General features: G+C 48.6%; 1 protein-coding gene across 6 annotated transcripts in view; it reads left to right on the forward strand.

Moving 5' to 3' along the window:
• Positions 1–18,190, forward strand: part of ANKZF1 (ankyrin repeat and zinc finger peptidyl tRNA hydrolase 1) — a 217,242-nt gene that overhangs the window by 104,067 nt on the left and 94,985 nt on the right. For all 6 annotated transcript variants that reach the window (XM_086954366.1, XM_086954363.1, XM_086954368.1 and 3 more), the window contains exons 7-9: positions 175–328; positions 6,489–6,711; positions 17,685–17,786. In XM_086954366.1, the coding sequence (XP_086810492.1) occupies positions 175–328; positions 6,489–6,711; positions 17,685–17,786 (479 nt within the window). The remainder of the gene's footprint in view (positions 1–174; positions 329–6,488; positions 6,712–17,684; positions 17,787–18,190) is intronic.

Here is an 18,190-nt window from a genome sequence, read left to right on the forward strand (position 1 = left end):
AGCCACTTAGACCACTGAACAATGAGATATCCTGTATTTCAAGGTCACTCTGAACTTGAGACTAATATCCCAATATGTGCTTCTCTTCTGTTATAGTTGCATGAAAAAATTCATTAATCTTACTTTTTATTTTGTTAAAGCATAGCGTTGTTTGTGTTTTGTTTCCTCTGTAAGGAACGAGGTGTTGGAGCACAAGACTTTTCACCGGTACACTGTTCGTGCCAAGCGGGGCACATCACAGGGACTGCGGGATGGACAGAGCCGCAGTAACATGCCCAAGTCTGCAGGTGCCTCGCTGCGGAGGTACAACGAGGCTGCGCTGCTCAAGGTAAGTCCTCTACTGATCCCGGATATATGCTCCCTGAGGGACCCTCCAGACAGGCTGGTAAAGACACCTCCAAGAAGGTAAAGGGATTATTGACTCACGGCAATGGGGAGCAGAACAATGAACAGATGAACTGTAGTCCAGAGGACAACTGTGGGACACATGGCCACAACCAACTTGACCCAACCATCCCACTCTGTCCTGCCCAACACCCTCTCTGATTTTTATTAAGTTAGCACAGTTAATTAAAACCCATTGCAATCAAAACAAGCATTTGCAATGCAATAGGTCTCGTATTTGTGAGACTTTGAGCTACTGGCATTGTAAATGACAAACCTTTTGTCTATGTGTTGGTTTTGAAAACAGATAAATAAAAGGCATTGTCATTTACAATGCCAATAGCTTAAAATTTAGCAAATGCGAGACCTATTGCATTGCAAATGCTTGTTAGAAAAGGTCTGCTGAACACATTGAGGGTTTGGGGAGGCCAGCTTTCATGTTTTGCAGTGCAGGATTAGTTAGCAAATATTATCAGAAAACTATTTAAGTAACGCTGATGATATTGTGTGTGAATGTTTTATTTAACTACCCTTGCTGCTTCCTAGTCTATGTTTTCTCGGTCAGTGAAGTCTTTCTGTGACTATTGCTTGATGCTAAATTGTAGCCTCACTTCTGTATTTTTGGATTGTTGCTGTTTTTGGTTTTCAAAATCTGGCCACTCTATCTTGAGCATTTTTTGTGGAGCTGTTGGTGACATAGCACTTCCCATATGTCCAATCGGCTTGGCCTAAGGGCGATCAGACACAGCATTTACAGTTGCTTTGAATGCTTGAGACGATTGCTGCATGATTTCCCTTCTGTGGTGCGTGCTTTAAATGGCACAGTCCATGCACCACGGGAGCCATCTTAGCCCAGCTTGCATCATAGTATGAAGCACTGCCAGTCTTCCTTATGGCAGGCGTGATTGGGATCGGTGAAAGGGGGTGGGGTGTTCACTCTTTCGAAGACGAATGGAGAAGGCTTTTTTCTGTATTAGTTGTTGTAAGTACAGCTCTTGGTATTCACTGTGTAGAACTGCTGGTTTGATTTTTGTATTTCATGTATATCATATACTATATACAACAAGCATTTGCAATGCAATAGGGCTCACATAACGGAAAGTTTGAGCTATTGGCGTTGAAAACAATAATGCAGTGCCAATAGCTCAAACTTTAGAACTATTGCATTGCAAATGCTTGTTATATAGCTGTAAATAGGCGGTGTTGTGCTGTATTGTTGGTCTGTAAAAAGCAGGTGTCAGTCGTTCCGTAGCATTGTAAACAGCAGGCGTGTTTCTGTTTCCTGGTCATGTAAAATAACATGCGTTCAGTTGTATAGTTGCGCTGTACTTAACAGGTGCTCTTCGCTCTGCCCTTCCAAGTATCTAAATTAACTGTACTCAATCACACTGATGTTTATATGGCAGAAGTCCACAAAACTTCAAGGTTTAACCAATCTCCCAGGCACACACCCAAACAAGCATGCATCAAAATAATGGCCGGTGAACCAGATTGGCTGAGGACTTGGGTCCGATTCTGGTCCCAAAATTCCCAATGTGATTACTGATCACTTTGAAACCGTGCCACTGTAACAAGTCCATGATGATTTGCGTAAACAGGAAAATTCTAATTTGGCGCAACACATTTCTACACTACGTATATGAAATTCCTTATGCTCTGGCATTTTGAACAATCTGTAGGGCACACTTCAACACCTTAATGATAACTGCACTTAATGTATGTATTGAGCTGCACCAAAATAAACAAGCTGGAAAACAATGAATGTGATGTGTGTATGTATATGTGTGCCAGGTAAGGAAATGACTATGTGAGGTTAGCGTAGATGTGATAATGGTCAGTATCACAGCATGGGGATATGTATAAATATGTTATTTTTTATGTATAGATAGCACAATTATGCTAATTTTGCACATTTAGGAGAATTGGATTAATGTCAAACTATTTATGAATTGCACGGTATAAATGAACACAAAAATAATTATGGTTTTATAATACCTGTAAAAAAATTTAAATGATAAAAAATATGGTGTAGAATGTTTGCACTATACCTACAAAGGGCGAAATAAAGATATGAACTAATGCATTTTGTTGTACCTATTGATATTTACAGTAAAGGGACAGCCTGTTAGAGCTTACTATAGCCACTGTATGATAAATGTTGGTTGAGTGGGAGGTTGTGTATATATATTTCTGTTTTCCCCTTTTCTCCCAGACCACACATTTAAACACTAAGGGGTACCTTCGGTTTTGTATGTGCTACTTTCATGAACAGCATTTTCTAATTGCACCTTAATATCAAACGTTTGAGTTTAGGAGGCTTGTCATTTTCCATCTAAAACAATTCAGCAAACCTTCAAGTGAAAGAAAGTGCTGATGGTGCACACGGGTCCTTCCCTAAAGGGCCAGCTGACAGTGTGTGCGCTAACCCTAGCTGTGGTCTCTCTGGGCGCATATACCCCTCTTACTGCATATAACATTATCAGCCAACACACAAACCCACACCTCTGGAAGCAGAAAGTCACTCAGTCTGAGAGTGCTGTACACAGCAGCTGAAACATCCCCAATATTCACTTACAATAGGCCATACAAATTGCGAAGAACTCTTTTTTTGGACACAGCAATGGGGATCATGGCAGAGATGGTGCACAAACACAGCAGTAACCTTAGCTACTGCGTACTGCACGTTTTGAAGTGAAAGAAATAAGTGAACAACAAAAGTGAAACCTATGTAAATTTGTTATGTTGTTTATTTGTTAGAATTAAAAAACAGCTTTTAATCAAAAAAAGTACCAGTATGAAGTTAATGTAATTGACAGTTCAGTAAGTAAGTCATTATGAAAGAAAAAAGACTGTTCAGAGGGTGGAAGAAAGAAGGTAACTGCATTGGACGTAGAGAGACAACACTGAAAGTGAGCATTATAACACCATGAGGCCCAAAAGTAAACTAATTATCACAGCATGCCGAGAGGCCCCCCCACGCTGCTGAAGCACTTAACTGCGCATTAATTATAGTTGAGTGCTCCAGCAGCCTGGGGCGCCTGTTGACATGCTGTGATAAGTGGGGTCTCATGCTGTGATAATTGTTCCTTGGGCGCCTGACGTGCTCCACATTCATTAACGCGCACAAGCCGATCTACTGTGGAGCGCGTTCACAGACCTGAATCGGCTCGTGCCCATAGTAGAATCGGCTCGTGCACAGGTCTGTAGCTAGCTCTGCCTCACTTGGAGGCACAGATAGCAGCTATAAGACTCGTGGCGGCAGTGCTTCGCACTGCAACACCACGAGACCTAAAAATGTCTATACCGTCTGTACCTCATTAAAAACAAAGCGAGGCTAACCATCAAATTCATAACACATATTTCTAACAAGGCAATCTTGTCAGGGTGTCAGCCTCACAGAAAATGGATTGTCTTTGGAGACCTAGCTCCAGTCGTAGTCTTGCCCTGTGAATATCATTCGGGAGACAAAAGATTTTTCTATAAGTGGTAACCTGGACGTGGTCGAGACTGGCTGAGCATGCACCAGGAAAGGCCTGGTGCCCATAACTTAGGGCAGGAAGAAAGGTAGCTGTGATCACCTTCAGTATGGGTTCGGCGGAGAGACTACTCCGGGACTGGTTGATTCAAGTCAGGCTGTATGTTGTTGCTCCAGCTCTCTTTTTCAGGGCAGCTAAGTGGACTGATGGTCTAGAAGACTGACTAAACCAAACCCCCAGGTAGTTATATTTTGATGTTGTTTTAATCTTTGCGGGCCCAATCTTCCACGTTAGAATTCTCTTTTTCTTGCAACGGCCGAAAATCAAAACCTTGCTCTTATCCTGGTTAATTTTTAGAGCATTGGCTGCATTGTATTTTTTGGACTTACACAAGGCTCGTAGGAGGCCAGACTTGGCCTGGTCCATTATGACAATATCGTCTGCATATTGCAGAATGTGCAGATTCGTTTTTGCGTGGCCCAGTTTTGGCGGAAGGAGGCTGCTTTGCTCCAGGAATTTCCCCAGGTCGGCGGTGTAGAGGTTAAACGAGAGGGGAGCAAGAACACATCCTTGCTTTAGGCTGTCTGAGGTTGGAATTTTTGCAGAGACTGTCGTGGGGCCAGTTCTGACTCGCACCCATGTGTTCTTATCCAGGGAGATAAGGGCTCTGAGCAGGCTCCGTGGGATCCCCCACTTGTCAAATTTCCTCTATAGAGTGTTATGAGACACTTTATCGAAGGCGGTACTGTAGTCTATAAAGCAGTAATAGAGGGGGGGCTGATTTTTTTTGGGCTGCTTGTTGACTCAGAATGGCTAGGGCAGTGATGTTGTCAATTTTGGAGGCAGAAGCTCGGAACCCAGTTTGAAAGTATGGTAAAATATTATTTTCCGCAACCCATTTTTCTGAAGAAGACACTGAGCTTAGACCTTGGCCTCAAGATCTAATAGGGCTATGAGTCGGTAGTTAGCTGGAAGGGAAGGGTCTCCTTTTGTAAGAATTGGACATAAGATCGAGCCTTTCCATGAATCCGGTATCTGAAAGGTAGTAAACGCATAGTTGTATAAGGGAAGTAATAGCTTAGCCCATTCTTCTGCCGCACATTTGAATACAGCAGATGGAAGGACGTTAGGCCCTGGAGCACCATCGTTTTTCATAGATTTCAGAAACTTGATGACCTGGCCGGGGTAGTAAACTCACGGGTATCCATCAGCGTAATGACGTCAGGATCTCTGATTACGACCTCAGCGAGGTCCTGGATATCACAGCAGTATTGTTGAATCACATACTGAGACCAGGCTTCTTCAGAAACCGCGTTCCCACTGCTCTTGTTGGAGGAGCGAAGTTTGTTTATGTGGTTCCAAAATTGAGTCAGGTTTTTTTACTTTAACAGAGCAAATATCTTTAGCCAGTCATTCTGTTCTTTTTGTTTCTTGGCTTCCCATGTTGATTTTTTGTAGGCTTTACGTAATAAAGACGTTATTGGTAGTAAGCTCTGTACCTTTAGATATTGGAAGCGCACTGCCCTCCTTAGGGCTCTTCTTTGGGTGACTAAACCGGATTGGAAATCTGCCGCGGGGGAGGCCTGGGGAATCTGTGATGAGCTTGAGGGTCTGTTAGGAGTTCTCTTAATTTTGTAATGGCTGTGTCCCACCTATGATGATCGCATATGGGAGAGTATTGAATGAAATTTGGAGTTATTTCCATGAGCCAAGTGCCCAGCTTATCGGCACCTAAAGAGTCCCATTTGATTCTTCTGACTAGAGTGTGGAGTTCGATCTAAATTGAATGCCCCACTTCAGTTACTTCGGCAGCAACAGGAACTTGCAAGTCCATTATTACAGTCAAAGGGTTATGATCGCTCTCGGTACAAGTGGGGATCTCCAATTTAACTAACTTACTTGCCAGAGATGGTGATAAAAAAATATAATCAATGGTCGAGAGATTCTTAAATGTTGCAGATAGATGGGCCCTGGGATTCTGGGCCAATGTAATTTACTTCGCAAAACGTCCAGCCCCAGGTCTCTGGTGTTAAAATCGCCTCATAACAAAACTTCAGCAGAAGCGAACTCAAGTAGGAGCTCTTCCAGATGCTTGATCAAAAGAAATGTTGCCAGTGACTTTGAAGTTTTAACTGTGTTGTGATAGCAGTTGATTAAAAGCAATAGAAAGGCCCTGGTTGGAGTTGAAAGACCTGTGATTAATAAAATGTGCCCAGCCAAGGGGTTCTGATTGAGGAGGGTAGCTGCAATCTTACAGGTGTGTTTAATGAAAATGGGGAGGCTCCCAGAAGGTCTGGCATAAGAATTAGGCCAGAACGCTGGTTGGAAGAATTCATAATAGCTGTGGAGAGCTGATGGAAACAAAGACCAAGTCTCTTGAAAGCAGATGATCTCACTTTTGATCGAGAGCATGAGCCAAGAGCGCTGTCTGTGCCAAGCATGTTTGTGGAATAATCCTGACAGTGGCATAAATTAACACTTGACCCTAAAAATACTTCAATCATAAATGCAGAAAGGCTGCCCGTCTAGGGAACTGAATGGCAAGCTCATTTGTAGAGTTGTTTCTGAAATGTCTGCCTGGAGTTGGTGAATATCCTCCTCGCTGACTTGTTCCATCTCCTTCCCCAGGATGTGCAGGATCTCCTGGAGAGTTGGTCCCTACACCTCAGGAATGCGTGTGCCATCTTCTTGAGAGCCCCCAGCCACAACAAAACCATCTTCTTCAGCAAGAAGAATGCCCCTTTTCAGAAGAATGACCCACGCGTGTACAGTGTCCCCTTTGTCACTCGGAGAGCTACCTTCAAGGAGGTGCAGCGGGTTCACTGCATGCTGTCCACGCTGCAGGTGTATGGTGAGTTATGGAGCTTCTGGCTACAGCCACGTACCATGGAGGGGAGGGCTTTAGGAGGGGGGCTCAGTAGAAGGAAGGAGACCTCTGACGAGAGGCACTGGGTGATAATGAGCGTACCTCTGATGAGAGGGGGTGGGGGATCAGGGGGCGCTTGTGTGGGGGTGGGGGATCACGGACTGAGTGGTCGCTCCCAGTGTCCCTGGCAGACACCTGGTATCGTAGCGCTGCTTTGCTTAGATTCACTTCAAAAACCTGCATTTCATTTCGCCTGCTGTGTGCCTTGTTTACCGCTTTGTCTCATTTGCGCTCTAGTTATTTCATTGTGCTGTTTCCTAACATTGTTTGCGCGTTTGCCAATAGCGCTCCACTCTGCTCCTCCCTCCGCCTCCATTTTGTTTGTTGTTGTCGTCCTCGTGTGCCCGACCCGCCTCCCAGCTGAGCCGCCCTCGCCCCTCCCCCTCCACTCTCCATATATGACAGTAGCTCCCGCGCGCAGCGTTCACGCGCAGCGACCGCGCCCAATCCGCGCCGAAGGTGCGCCAAAGGTAAGCCCGTCTACGCCCGTCCGCGCCTGGACCGCGCCCAGCGCCAGACCCCCTGGCCCTCGCGCTGCCCAGCCCTCCCGCATTACCTACGATGCCGCCACCCTCCTAGCCCTTAACCCCGGTCGCGCCCCCAACTGCGTCCAAGCCGCTCCTGGACACACCCATGGACCTTTCTCTTGCTACTCCTGCAAATTCATCGGCACTGACAACACCTCCGCTACGACCACACCACAGATCCACGACCCCAATCACCTACAATGCATCCTTCTCAACACCCGATCGGTCCACAGGCACGCCATTGACCTATGGAATCTACTAGACACCATCTCTCCAGACGTCGCCTTCCTAACGGAAACATGGATGAACGCTTCCTCCGCCCCAGACATCACCATTGCCATCCCTGAAGATTATAAGATCACACGCAAGGACCGTACCGGCCACACAGGAGGAGGAATCGCTATCGTCCATAAAAAATCAATCCGCATCTCAACCAGCTCTGACGCCAACCTCGCCAACTCCGAACACCTTCACTTCCAGATCCACATCGACCCCAAGACCACACTCAGAGGCACCCTCCTCTACAGACCACCAGGACCCCGCGCAAAATTCAGTGAAGACATCACGGACTTCATCACTCCACACGCGCTCCCCTCCAAAGACTACATCCTTCTGGGAGACCTCAACTTTCACCTTGAAAAGATCAACGACCGCAACACCACCACCCTCTTGGACAACCTCGCCAACCTCGGACTTAAACAACTGGTCACTTCCCCCACCCACATCGCAGGTCACACACTCAACCCCATCTTCACCTCCAGCAATCATGTCTCCTTCAGCCACACTACGGATCTCCTCTGGACTGACCACAGCTGCGTTCACTTCACCTACAACAAGCCAAAACACATCAACCACCTCCAACCAACTCTGCAAAGAAACTGGAACAAAATCACCATCGACCAGATCTCCTCATCGCTCCTTCTAAACACCCCAGCCCACTCTTCTAACCCAGACCAAGCCGCCGCCAACTTCACCCTATGGTTATCCAACACCGCCGACACCTTAGCACCACTGAAAAAACGTCAAAGCAAACCTGGCAGCAAGAAGGCCTCATGGTTCAACGATGATCTTAAGAAGTCCAAGAAACTCTGCCGCTCCCTTGAAAAGGCCTGGAAAAAAGACCCAACCACTAGCACCAAGGACGCCTTCAAAAACGCCACCCGCACACACCACTAACTAATCCGAAAGGCCAAGAAAACAGCATTCAAGGATCGACTTGACAACAACTCCCACAACAGCAAGGAACTTTTCAACATCGTCAAGGAATTTACCAATCCCTCGGCCAACTCCAACGACATCATCCCCTCTCAAGCCCTCTGCGACTCCCTAGCTTCCTTCTTCCACAACAAAATTGCAGACATCCACAACAGCTTCGACAACCAACCCGGAGACCAACCCACCCGACCATATGCTGAACATTCTCCCCCCTTGAACACCCTCAACGACTGGAACCCAATCTCCACTGAGGACACCATCCGCCTGATGAACTCCATCCACTCAGGATCCCCCACAGACCCATGTCTTCACCACATCTTCAACAAAGCAGACTCCGTCATAGCACCGCACCTCCGAGACGTCATCAACTGCTCCTTCAACTCCGCCGCCTTCCCGGAAAACTGGAAACACGCTGAACTCACCGCCCTTCTGAAAAAACCCACAGCTGACCCCACCGAACTCAAAAACTACCGCCCCATCTCGCTCCTTCCATTCCCGGCCAAAGTAATCGAGAAAGCGGTCAACAACCAGCTCGCCGCTTTCCTCGAAGCCAACAAATCCCTCGACTCCTCACAATCTGGCTTCCGAGCAAAACACAGCACTGAGACTCCTCGACCTCTCTGCAGCATTCGACACAGTCTGCCACAGCACCCTTTTACAACGCCTCAGAAACATCGGAATACAAGGAAAAGCACTTGAATGGATCACCTCGTTCCTCACCGGAAGAACCCAGAGAGTCCGCCTCCCACCATTCAAGTCCGAGGCCACTGAAGTCATCTGTGGCGTACCACAAGTCCCACCCTCTTCAACGTATACATGTGCCCCCTCGCGGCCATCGCCCGCCAACACAACCTCAACATCATCTCTTACGCGGATGACACTCAACTAATCCTTTCTCTCACCAATGACCCCAGCACCGCCAAGACTAACCTACACGAAGGAATGAAAGAAGTTGCCGAATGGATGAAACACAGCCGTCTGAAACCGAACTCGGATAAAACAGAAGTCCTCATCTTAGGTACATCCCCCTCTGCATGGGACGACTCCTGGTGGCCGGAAGCCCTTGGAAAAGCACCCATCCCGACAGACCACGCACGGAACCTAGGCGTTATCCTGGATTCTTCACTCTCAATGAACAGACAAGTCAGCGCCGTATCCTCATCCTGCTTCAACATTCTTGGCATGCTCAAAAAAACATTTCGCTGGATCCCCACCGAAACCAGAAAAACTGTCACCCATGCTCTGGTCACGAGCCGACTGGACTACGGAAACACCCTCTACGCAGGTACTACCGCTAAACTCCAGAAGAAACTACAACGAATCCAAAACGCCTCAGCCAGAATCATATTAGACATCCCGCGCAACGAACACATCTCTGGTCACCTGAAAGACCTCCACTGGCTACCCGTCAATAAGAGGATCACTTTCCGACTGCTAACCCACGCACACAAATCACTCTACGACATCGGACCAGAATGCCTCAACTCACGACTGTCCTTCTACACCCCCTCCCGCCAACTACGTTCTTCCAGCCAAGCCCTCGCCACTGTTCCTCGCATCAACAAGACCACCATGGGAGGCAGATCCTTCTCACACCTGGCTGCTAAAACATGGAACTCACTCCCCACTTACCTTCGCCTTACCCAGAACCACCTAGCATTCAGAAAGCAACTTAAAACGTGGATATTTGACAAGTAATCCTCCTCCCCCCCCTAAGCGCCTTGAGACCCTCTGGGTATGTAGTGCGCTATATAAATTCTTTGACTTGACTTGACTTGACTTGGCTACAGCCAGGTACCATAGAAGTGAGGGCTTTAGGAAGAGGGCTCAGTCGAAGGAAGGAGCCCTCTGACGAGAGGCATTGGGTGATGATGAGCGTACCATAGAGGGGAGGGCTTTAGGAGGAGGGATCAGTAGAAGGAAGGAGCCCGCTGACGAGAGGCACCGGGTGATGATAAGCGTACCATAGAGGGGAGGGCTTTAGGAGGAGGGCTCAGTAGAAGGAAGGAGCCCGCTGACGAGAGGCACCGGGTGATGATAAGCGTACCATAGAGGGGAGGGCTTTAGGAGGAGGGCTCAGTATAAGGAAGGAGCCCGCTGACGAGAGGCATTGGGTGATGATGAGCGTACCATAGAGGGGAGGGCTTTAGGAGGAGGGCTCAGTAGAAGAAAGGAGCCCGCTGATGAGAGGCACCGGGTGATGGGGGGCTTGTGGCTACAGCCAGGTTTCATTGAGGGGAGGACTTTAGGAGGGGGGCTCAGCAGAAGGAAGGAGCCCGCTGACGAGAGGCACCGGGTGATGGGGGGCTTGTGGCTACAGCCAGGTTTCATTGAGGGGAGGACTTTAGGAGGGGGGCTCAGTAGAAGGAAGGAGCCCGCTGATGAGAGGCACCGGGTGATGATGAGCGTACCATGGAGGGGAGGGCTTTAGGAGGAGGGCTCAGCAGAAGGAAGGAGCCTGCTGACGAGAGGCACCGGGTGATGATGAGCGTACCATAGAGAGGAGGGCTTTAGGAGGAGGGCTCAGCAGAAGGAAGGAGCCCTCTGATGAGAGGCACCGGGTGATGATGGAGAAGTGATGAGGAGAAGTGTGGCTGAGGGGTTAGAGGCGGCAGACCTGGAGCTTGAGTTCGGCCCTGGACCAGGGTTCAATTCCCCGCCTCGGCGGGTCTTGGGCTCAATAATTCCACGGACTCGATAATTCTCGCTCCGGTGCCTTCTCGACTCACGGGTTCACACTCTGCGACTCTGGGCAATAGCTTGCTTAATCTCCACAACGGCCCCTCGCGGCGGGATGCCTGGCTTTCACCTTGTGGATACCCTGCCATGGTTATCTCACAGGGGAATACCAGGACGGGTTCCCTAAGCAAGCGCGGAGATGCCCCAGGGTAAGTCATGCGCTATATAAGCTTCATACATTTACATTTACATTTACATGATGAGCGTACCATAGAGGGGAGGGCTTTAGGAGGGGGGCTCAGTAGAAGGACAGAGCCCGCTTATGAGAGCCACCGGGTGATGGGGGGCTTGTGGCCCCTACAGAGCTGAGATATTGAAGGGCATCTATTGGATGATGTGGGGGCAGAACAGGCAATCCAGCATCTGCATGCCATGCTCATATATAGAGTATAGTGATCTATGAGGGAATAAAAGGTACGGGACACCTATCAAGACGGTGCATGGGATGAGTGAATGATGAAGATCCTGATGAGATGCACAAGGTATGTCTGGGGACACTGGGGTGACAAGAGTCATGCACCAGGACATTCGCATCTTATTTTGAAAGAAGACCAATAATAAAAATAATAATTTCGGATTTGTAATGCGCATAGCTGCCTCAGCAACGAGGCGTCCCAGCGCAACCAGAGACCCAAAGCCAGAGCTGACACGGAGAGCAGCACGGAGATTAAACATCTGGCGAAGGGAAGAGCCAGGTCTTTAAGGCTTTTCGAAAGGCCAGATGGTTCGGCGTAACTCTCATGGAGGGGGGGAGCGAATTCCAAAGTTTCGCTGCCAGGTTACCGAAGGAGCGACCTCCGGCACTCGCTCTCCAGACACGAGGGACGCGGACCAGCGCAAGGTCAGCTGATCACAGCGAACGTCCAGGCACATAGGACTCCAGCAGGTGTAGTAACCCTGCTGGGCCCTGATGTGTCAAGATCTTATGCAAGTAACATTGTGCCTTAATCTCAATGCGCCTGTCGACCGGCAGCCAGTGGAGTTTGGGAAGCACATGCGCCACCGAGCAGGATCTGGGCAGTGCAACCAGAAGCCGAGCCGCCGCTTTCTGGACCCTCTGCAGACGCTTATTGCTTGCCTTATTTGCGCCCAAATAAAGAGAATTGCCGTAGTCCAATCTGGACAGAATGGACGCCTGGACAATGGTCTGGCGCACTTTGGCGAGCGGGACAGAAATGCGCGTCCGCCATAGATCAGCAGTTTGTCTGTGAACAGACAAGAAGAATAAGAAGGCAAGGCTAAGTATAAATTAGTACCATAAATAATTGTACCACCTTGGAATTTCACAAGGATTTCTTTAGCTACCGCTCACCTAATATGGCGACCGACTGATTTTGTGTTTGAGTTGAAGTCACTTAGAATAGAATAACTAGGTCTGCTGCAAGAACTGTGAATCCTGGCGAGAGCTTCAAAGGCACAGTGAGCCAGGAGAACGACAGAGCAGCAACAGACCAAAACAACCAAATCCCCTGCATGAAGCTGTAGTTAAACCTGGCAATAGTTGTGCAGGATGTGAGGCCTGCTTCAGTGATGGGTCCGCAGTTACCTCCTCACTGGGAACCAAGCACTCCAGGGTAGAGAAGCGGAGCAGTCCAAGGGCTACCAAGGGAGGGCTGTGGGCTAGTAGCCACCATTCACTGGCACACAACAATGGCACTTCATAAACAATTGTCCACACACTACTCAAAACTGTGCAGTAATTTACAAATATACATTGTGCTGGTGGAAATACCTTTGACATTACTTTTGACCTCCAACATCACAGTACCCCCTCTCATAGAATATAGCACATCACCATATGGGAGGTGTCGCTTTAAATCAAGCAGGCCTAAAAAACGCTGCAGCCTCAGGAGTGCTTAGGCCTTCGCTGAAAAGCAGTGGGGTCAAGTTTCTCTGACACAGGAAACTTGGGGTTCGTACCTTTTACATTTCCTTTTGGATGGGGCGGGAGCTGCTGCAATCTTACAGCTTTCCCAACCCCACCCTCTTGAGGATATTGGTGGTGCCCCTGCCCTCCTGGAGGCACCACATAAAGCCAAATGTTGGGCAAAGGTGAGCCCCAAAGGGCATTTTGAGGTGCTCATACAGAGAGCATGGATATTAATTGAGCGGCTCCGCACACAGCTTTGTTTATGTTGCGCAGGGCTTCATGCCCAGCAACTTCTTTGCTTTTGTGCTTTTTAAAAAATGTTGTTGCGGGGGAACCATCCTACCCAGACACCCCAACTGGCTTCTACATTGCGGGTACCATGTTGAGCCACCGTCCGGATGGCCCTGCCAGATTCCCTGTGTCCGTCTCTGCTTGCACGGAAGACAACAGCCTGCTTCTCCCCTGCCTCTTCCTTGCGGTTAGGGTGTACTTGGTGCGTGTGGCCACCTTGATCACGTGTCGGGGGCCCAGAGATGGGGGCCTGAGCCTCTTGTCTCTTTCTTGGTGGCATGACGGGGCTCCCCCTCTTGCAGCATCAGAAGCCTAGAGATGGGGTCTTGAGCCCTCTTTTGCATAAACCAGCCCAGGGATTGGGATCTCCAGACTTTAAGAACTCTGGGGAGGCAGCCCCACACACACACACCCCCCCCAGGTTAATTAATTTTACATTAGCTTGCATTGACCCGCGGGCCCTGTCCGACAGCAGGTTTTTTTTTTGTGGGGGGGGTACTTGCGATCCCCATGGTCGCAGCACCATACACTCTGTTTTCTGGACCAGGGAGTCAATACTCGGATCCATTTTCCTAGAATATCTTGGGCCCCATTGGGCCGTTTTGGACAATCTTGGGCTCATTTTCCTCCTGGTGGCGAGCCCTAGTTTGCCTCTTGGCTTCAAAGGTAGCATCCTTTGCAGGGATCTGCCTCCCTGGACCAGCCTTTCTCTTGTTCATGTTCTCTGGTGCGCATCTCCTCTTGTTAGGGTGCAGGAGTCCACCTCTTTTCACAGGTGGTCCTTTGGGAGTGTAATGGGTCCATATTCCATGGTCCTGGAGAAACCCACGCTCCTGGCCTGGGGTCGACTGTGGGCAGAGTCCCTCGCCCATTAGGGCATATGGGGTGAGTCCTTCCTGTTCTCCATGATGTTGCTGCCATCCACGTCCAGTGTCCAACTCCAACAACAACCACTGTCGCTCCCTTCTGCAAGAGTTTTTAAGTGGAGGTGGCATGTTCTAGAAGCCAGGCACTGCTGGCCAATCAAAGGGTGCCACATCACCCCTCCACCCCAGTCCAAACCCTCCTGCACCGCATGCTGGGACCATTCAAGAAGGCGCTGTTCATATCTCTTCGAGGTACATCAGCTATCTCCTTGCTTGCAACACTGCCAGGGACATTCCCAACAAAACTTCAAAGGGAATCCCATCCCGTGTTGACTCCAGAAATCTGGGATTCATTATTTGCTCTGTAGGCCTCAACTGTCACAACCCTGACCGCTTATTACCAGATGCAGATTTTCTTCCCCACCCCTTCCTCCTCAGGAGCTGAGTGAAGCACTCTTAATGGCTCCTTTTATGTGGGGAGATTTTTCCCCCCTCTCTGGCTAGCAGTGTAATTAACGTGGCCAAGCAGGCTGACAAAAGGCCTGGACTCTGATCCTGAGCTGAGCCAGACATGTGTGAAAAATTGTGGACAACCCATAAAGTTGGCATATATGTGCTTGGTATTTGTCAGTTCAAACTGGGTGCACGGGTTTACCCTCAGTTGAATATTTACCGGACTTTGTATGCCAAAGAAAGGGAAACTCCACTCCTCGTGTATGTAGCACAATGTCATTCCACATACTGACTTTACCTCTGAGTACCCACCTACCTCAGGCCAATATCTAACTCTGCAGAGTCCTCTTTGCTCGAGGCTACCTGTGTGCAGTTACAGGACTGCGCACAATTGTAATCTTGTGCATGCAGGCCCCACACATGTGCTCATGTATAACCAGCTTGTTGCTCCTTACTATTGCTGCGTTACAGCGGCCTTATCTTAAAAAGCGGACACTGGCGGTAAATTCATGCAGTCTGTTTACCATGTGGTTACCAGGGGGCGAAACACCAGTTGTGAGACTCACCCTCAGTAAAAAGTCCAAAACCGGGTGATCAAAAAAGGTTAGAAATCCTGGCAAATTAAATAGGCAGAACCTATTTTGCTAAAGTAGTATACCCCCACAGATTTCAGCAAAGCAATTTTTATCTTTTAAATATGTTTTTTGAATAGCAAAATTCACTTTGAGGAAACATATCGGCCCAATAGGACATGAAGAGCAATGGTAATGGAAGAAATCCAATACATGTGGTTGTTAGCTCCATTCTATCCCATTCAACACTCCACTTCCAAATATCTGGTCCCCCGAAGGTCCCCACAACAACAGGGTCAGTGTAACGTAGGCAGTCATAAAATAATGGCATCTCAGGAGTCTCCCCACACACAAAAGGCTCCCTTCTGCAACATCATCTCTCTCTAGAAGTTGCTCCGGTCAGCGACCTCTGGATCATCACAATCACACCATCAGTTCCAAGACCAACTTTGGGTTTCCCGTGCAGATCCTCTAGATACAAAGAGCCAGTGAGGGATCGGACTCCTCTAGCTGACAAAGGCCTCCTTTATTTTATTTTGCAGGGCATTGAGAGGAGTCAAGTGCAGTTCTCCTTTGAACCTGGGATCCAGCTTCAGCAGATTTTCCACCACCCTATGTCCATTTCCCCAGCTTTCTAGCTGAGGAAACTTCAGTCGTCTTGTAGCGTTGAAGCACTTTAGGAAGAGCCTACGTTTCCCCCATCACACTCACTTGCCTCCATATTCTTCAGTTTGGCCTCAGTAGGTGAAACTGTTGGGAAAACGGCACCAGGATTCTCATCTTGGTGTGTCGGTGCTGATGGATTGGACAGCCTCTTCTCCACACGGGAACTCTGCTTCCCCTGTGCATGTTGCTCCTACTTGAAAAAAACTACTTTCAGGTCCGGACTCTTCTTCTCAGACATTTCTCCAATGTTTCTTTTCTAAGACGGCTTCCACTTTAATGATAAACTTTCAGAGCAAACCCCTTTAAAAACACCGCTCAGCATCAGCTCCCATCATCCTATCGATGTTGGTGTCGCAGTGGGGTGTCTAAAGGGAGCTCTCGGACCTCAGTTCCACTACCCATGGCCTCCTCACTGCTTAGGACGTGTAAACGGCCTCAAGGATAGTGGTCATTTCGCTCTTGGTGTCTTTCCCTGCTCCTTTGCATATTACAGGCGGCCCAAAACCTCTCTCGGTGGTGCTGGTTCCACTGCAGGTCTTCATATGAAATGTCCATGTGCGGCAGCCTGGCACACTAGAGCAGGCCTGGCTCTCCTCGGCAGGCCTGCATTCCCACGTTGAGGGGAGACCACAGGCAGGTTCGATAAAGCCTGTGATCAAGGTTCCTTACAGCAAGGCTGCCGAGGCGTGGCCATAGGGGGGTTCAGAGGTTGATACAATCAAGTTAAAATCTGTGCCGCATGCCACCTTCATCTCTTTAACCTCTGGGACCAGCAAGTGCGCTTGGGACGGCAGAGCAAGTAACCTGACAGAGAAATCAAGAAGATCACGATCATCTTGGAAGCTGGCAAGGTCCATTCAAATAAAACTTTTGGAAAAGTTTGCAGACACAGCAATGACACTCCTGAAAGTAGTCATAAGGTAACCAAATTCACCATGTAGAACTTTAGCAAAGCAAGACTATATCAATCAATCAATCAATCATGTAAAGCGCGCTACTCATCCGGGAGGGTCTCAAGGCGCTATAGTGACCATCTTGAGTGGATCAGCCGCAAGGAGGCTGACCTCTTGTAAATTAGTGTTTCTACACTTTTCAAATGCCCACAATTAGGGCAAAGTAGCTACAACATCCATCACTGCCCCTTTACTGTGACCTCCGACAAGGAAGAAGAACACTACAGCGTAGTAGAAAGAACAAGGACCTCAAGGCACAGCTCTCAGATGTGGAGGGTGTTGGTGATTGGGAGATCTTTGGAAGGCGCATAGGGTGGGAATGAAGCTGATGTCTGAAGACAGGTACAGCGGGTTGGTGAAAGCGAATGTGGGGAGATGTGTAGGGTCTGTGAGACAAACGTCTCTGAGGCGATGGACCGCATGAACGAGTGTCTTACTGGCTTTGATGTGACAAAGAGATGTGAGAAGACCGCTTAATAGATAAACCAATACATGAGCATATTCATAGTGCTATCAAAACCTAGGGAGGTATAGCATGGTTGCATAGCAATAGTCTACACTGCATAAACAAGTGGGAGGATTATTGTATATCGATTAAGTGACTGATTGCATTTAATCCAGAGAATAAGCTCCCAGGGTTTGCTTCGGTGGTAGGTGTGCTGCAGGGCACCTCTTATTAAACAAGGGCTCTCAGTGAGTTACTCTTGGCTCATCCTGAACTAAGGAAATGCTCTGCTTTTGTCCAGGCAAGGACACGTTGGTCGCAGACATCTCAAGTCCGCAGAAGAAGGAATGGAAGAAGGTGAAGAAGCCCCCCGCAGAAGAGATGCCAAGTGGACCCACAGAGAGTGAGTATCTGCTTCTTTATTGTCCTTTTATTCAAAAGGTTACATTTCAGCAAATGAACGATGCCATTATATCTTTGAAAACGTGGACACCGCGGCCAAATGTTACCTCAGCAGCTTGGGCTATTCATGGCCAACTGCTGCCACCTGTCCAGATGGGCAGAAAGCTTGTGTCGTATGAACTGCTGGTGAGACAGGACAAGGGGGCAGAAGGGGCTGACCCAGCACAAACCTTCACTGCCATTCTGAGAACCAGGAGAATCCACATCAGCATGGACACCAGTGATCAGGACAGTGTGATCAGCGTATCCTTCATAGGAGTGTATCCTTCATAGTTTGTAGCGGGTTGCAGGCCATGTATCTCCTTGAAGGTATCGCGTAACATATTTGCTGCCTAGAATGGGACA

This window comes from Lissotriton vulgaris, chromosome 2_1 (assembly GCF_964263255.1).
Source record: "Lissotriton vulgaris chromosome 2_1, aLisVul1.2, whole genome shotgun sequence".
Lineage (NCBI taxonomy): Eukaryota > Metazoa > Chordata > Amphibia > Caudata > Salamandridae > Lissotriton > Lissotriton vulgaris.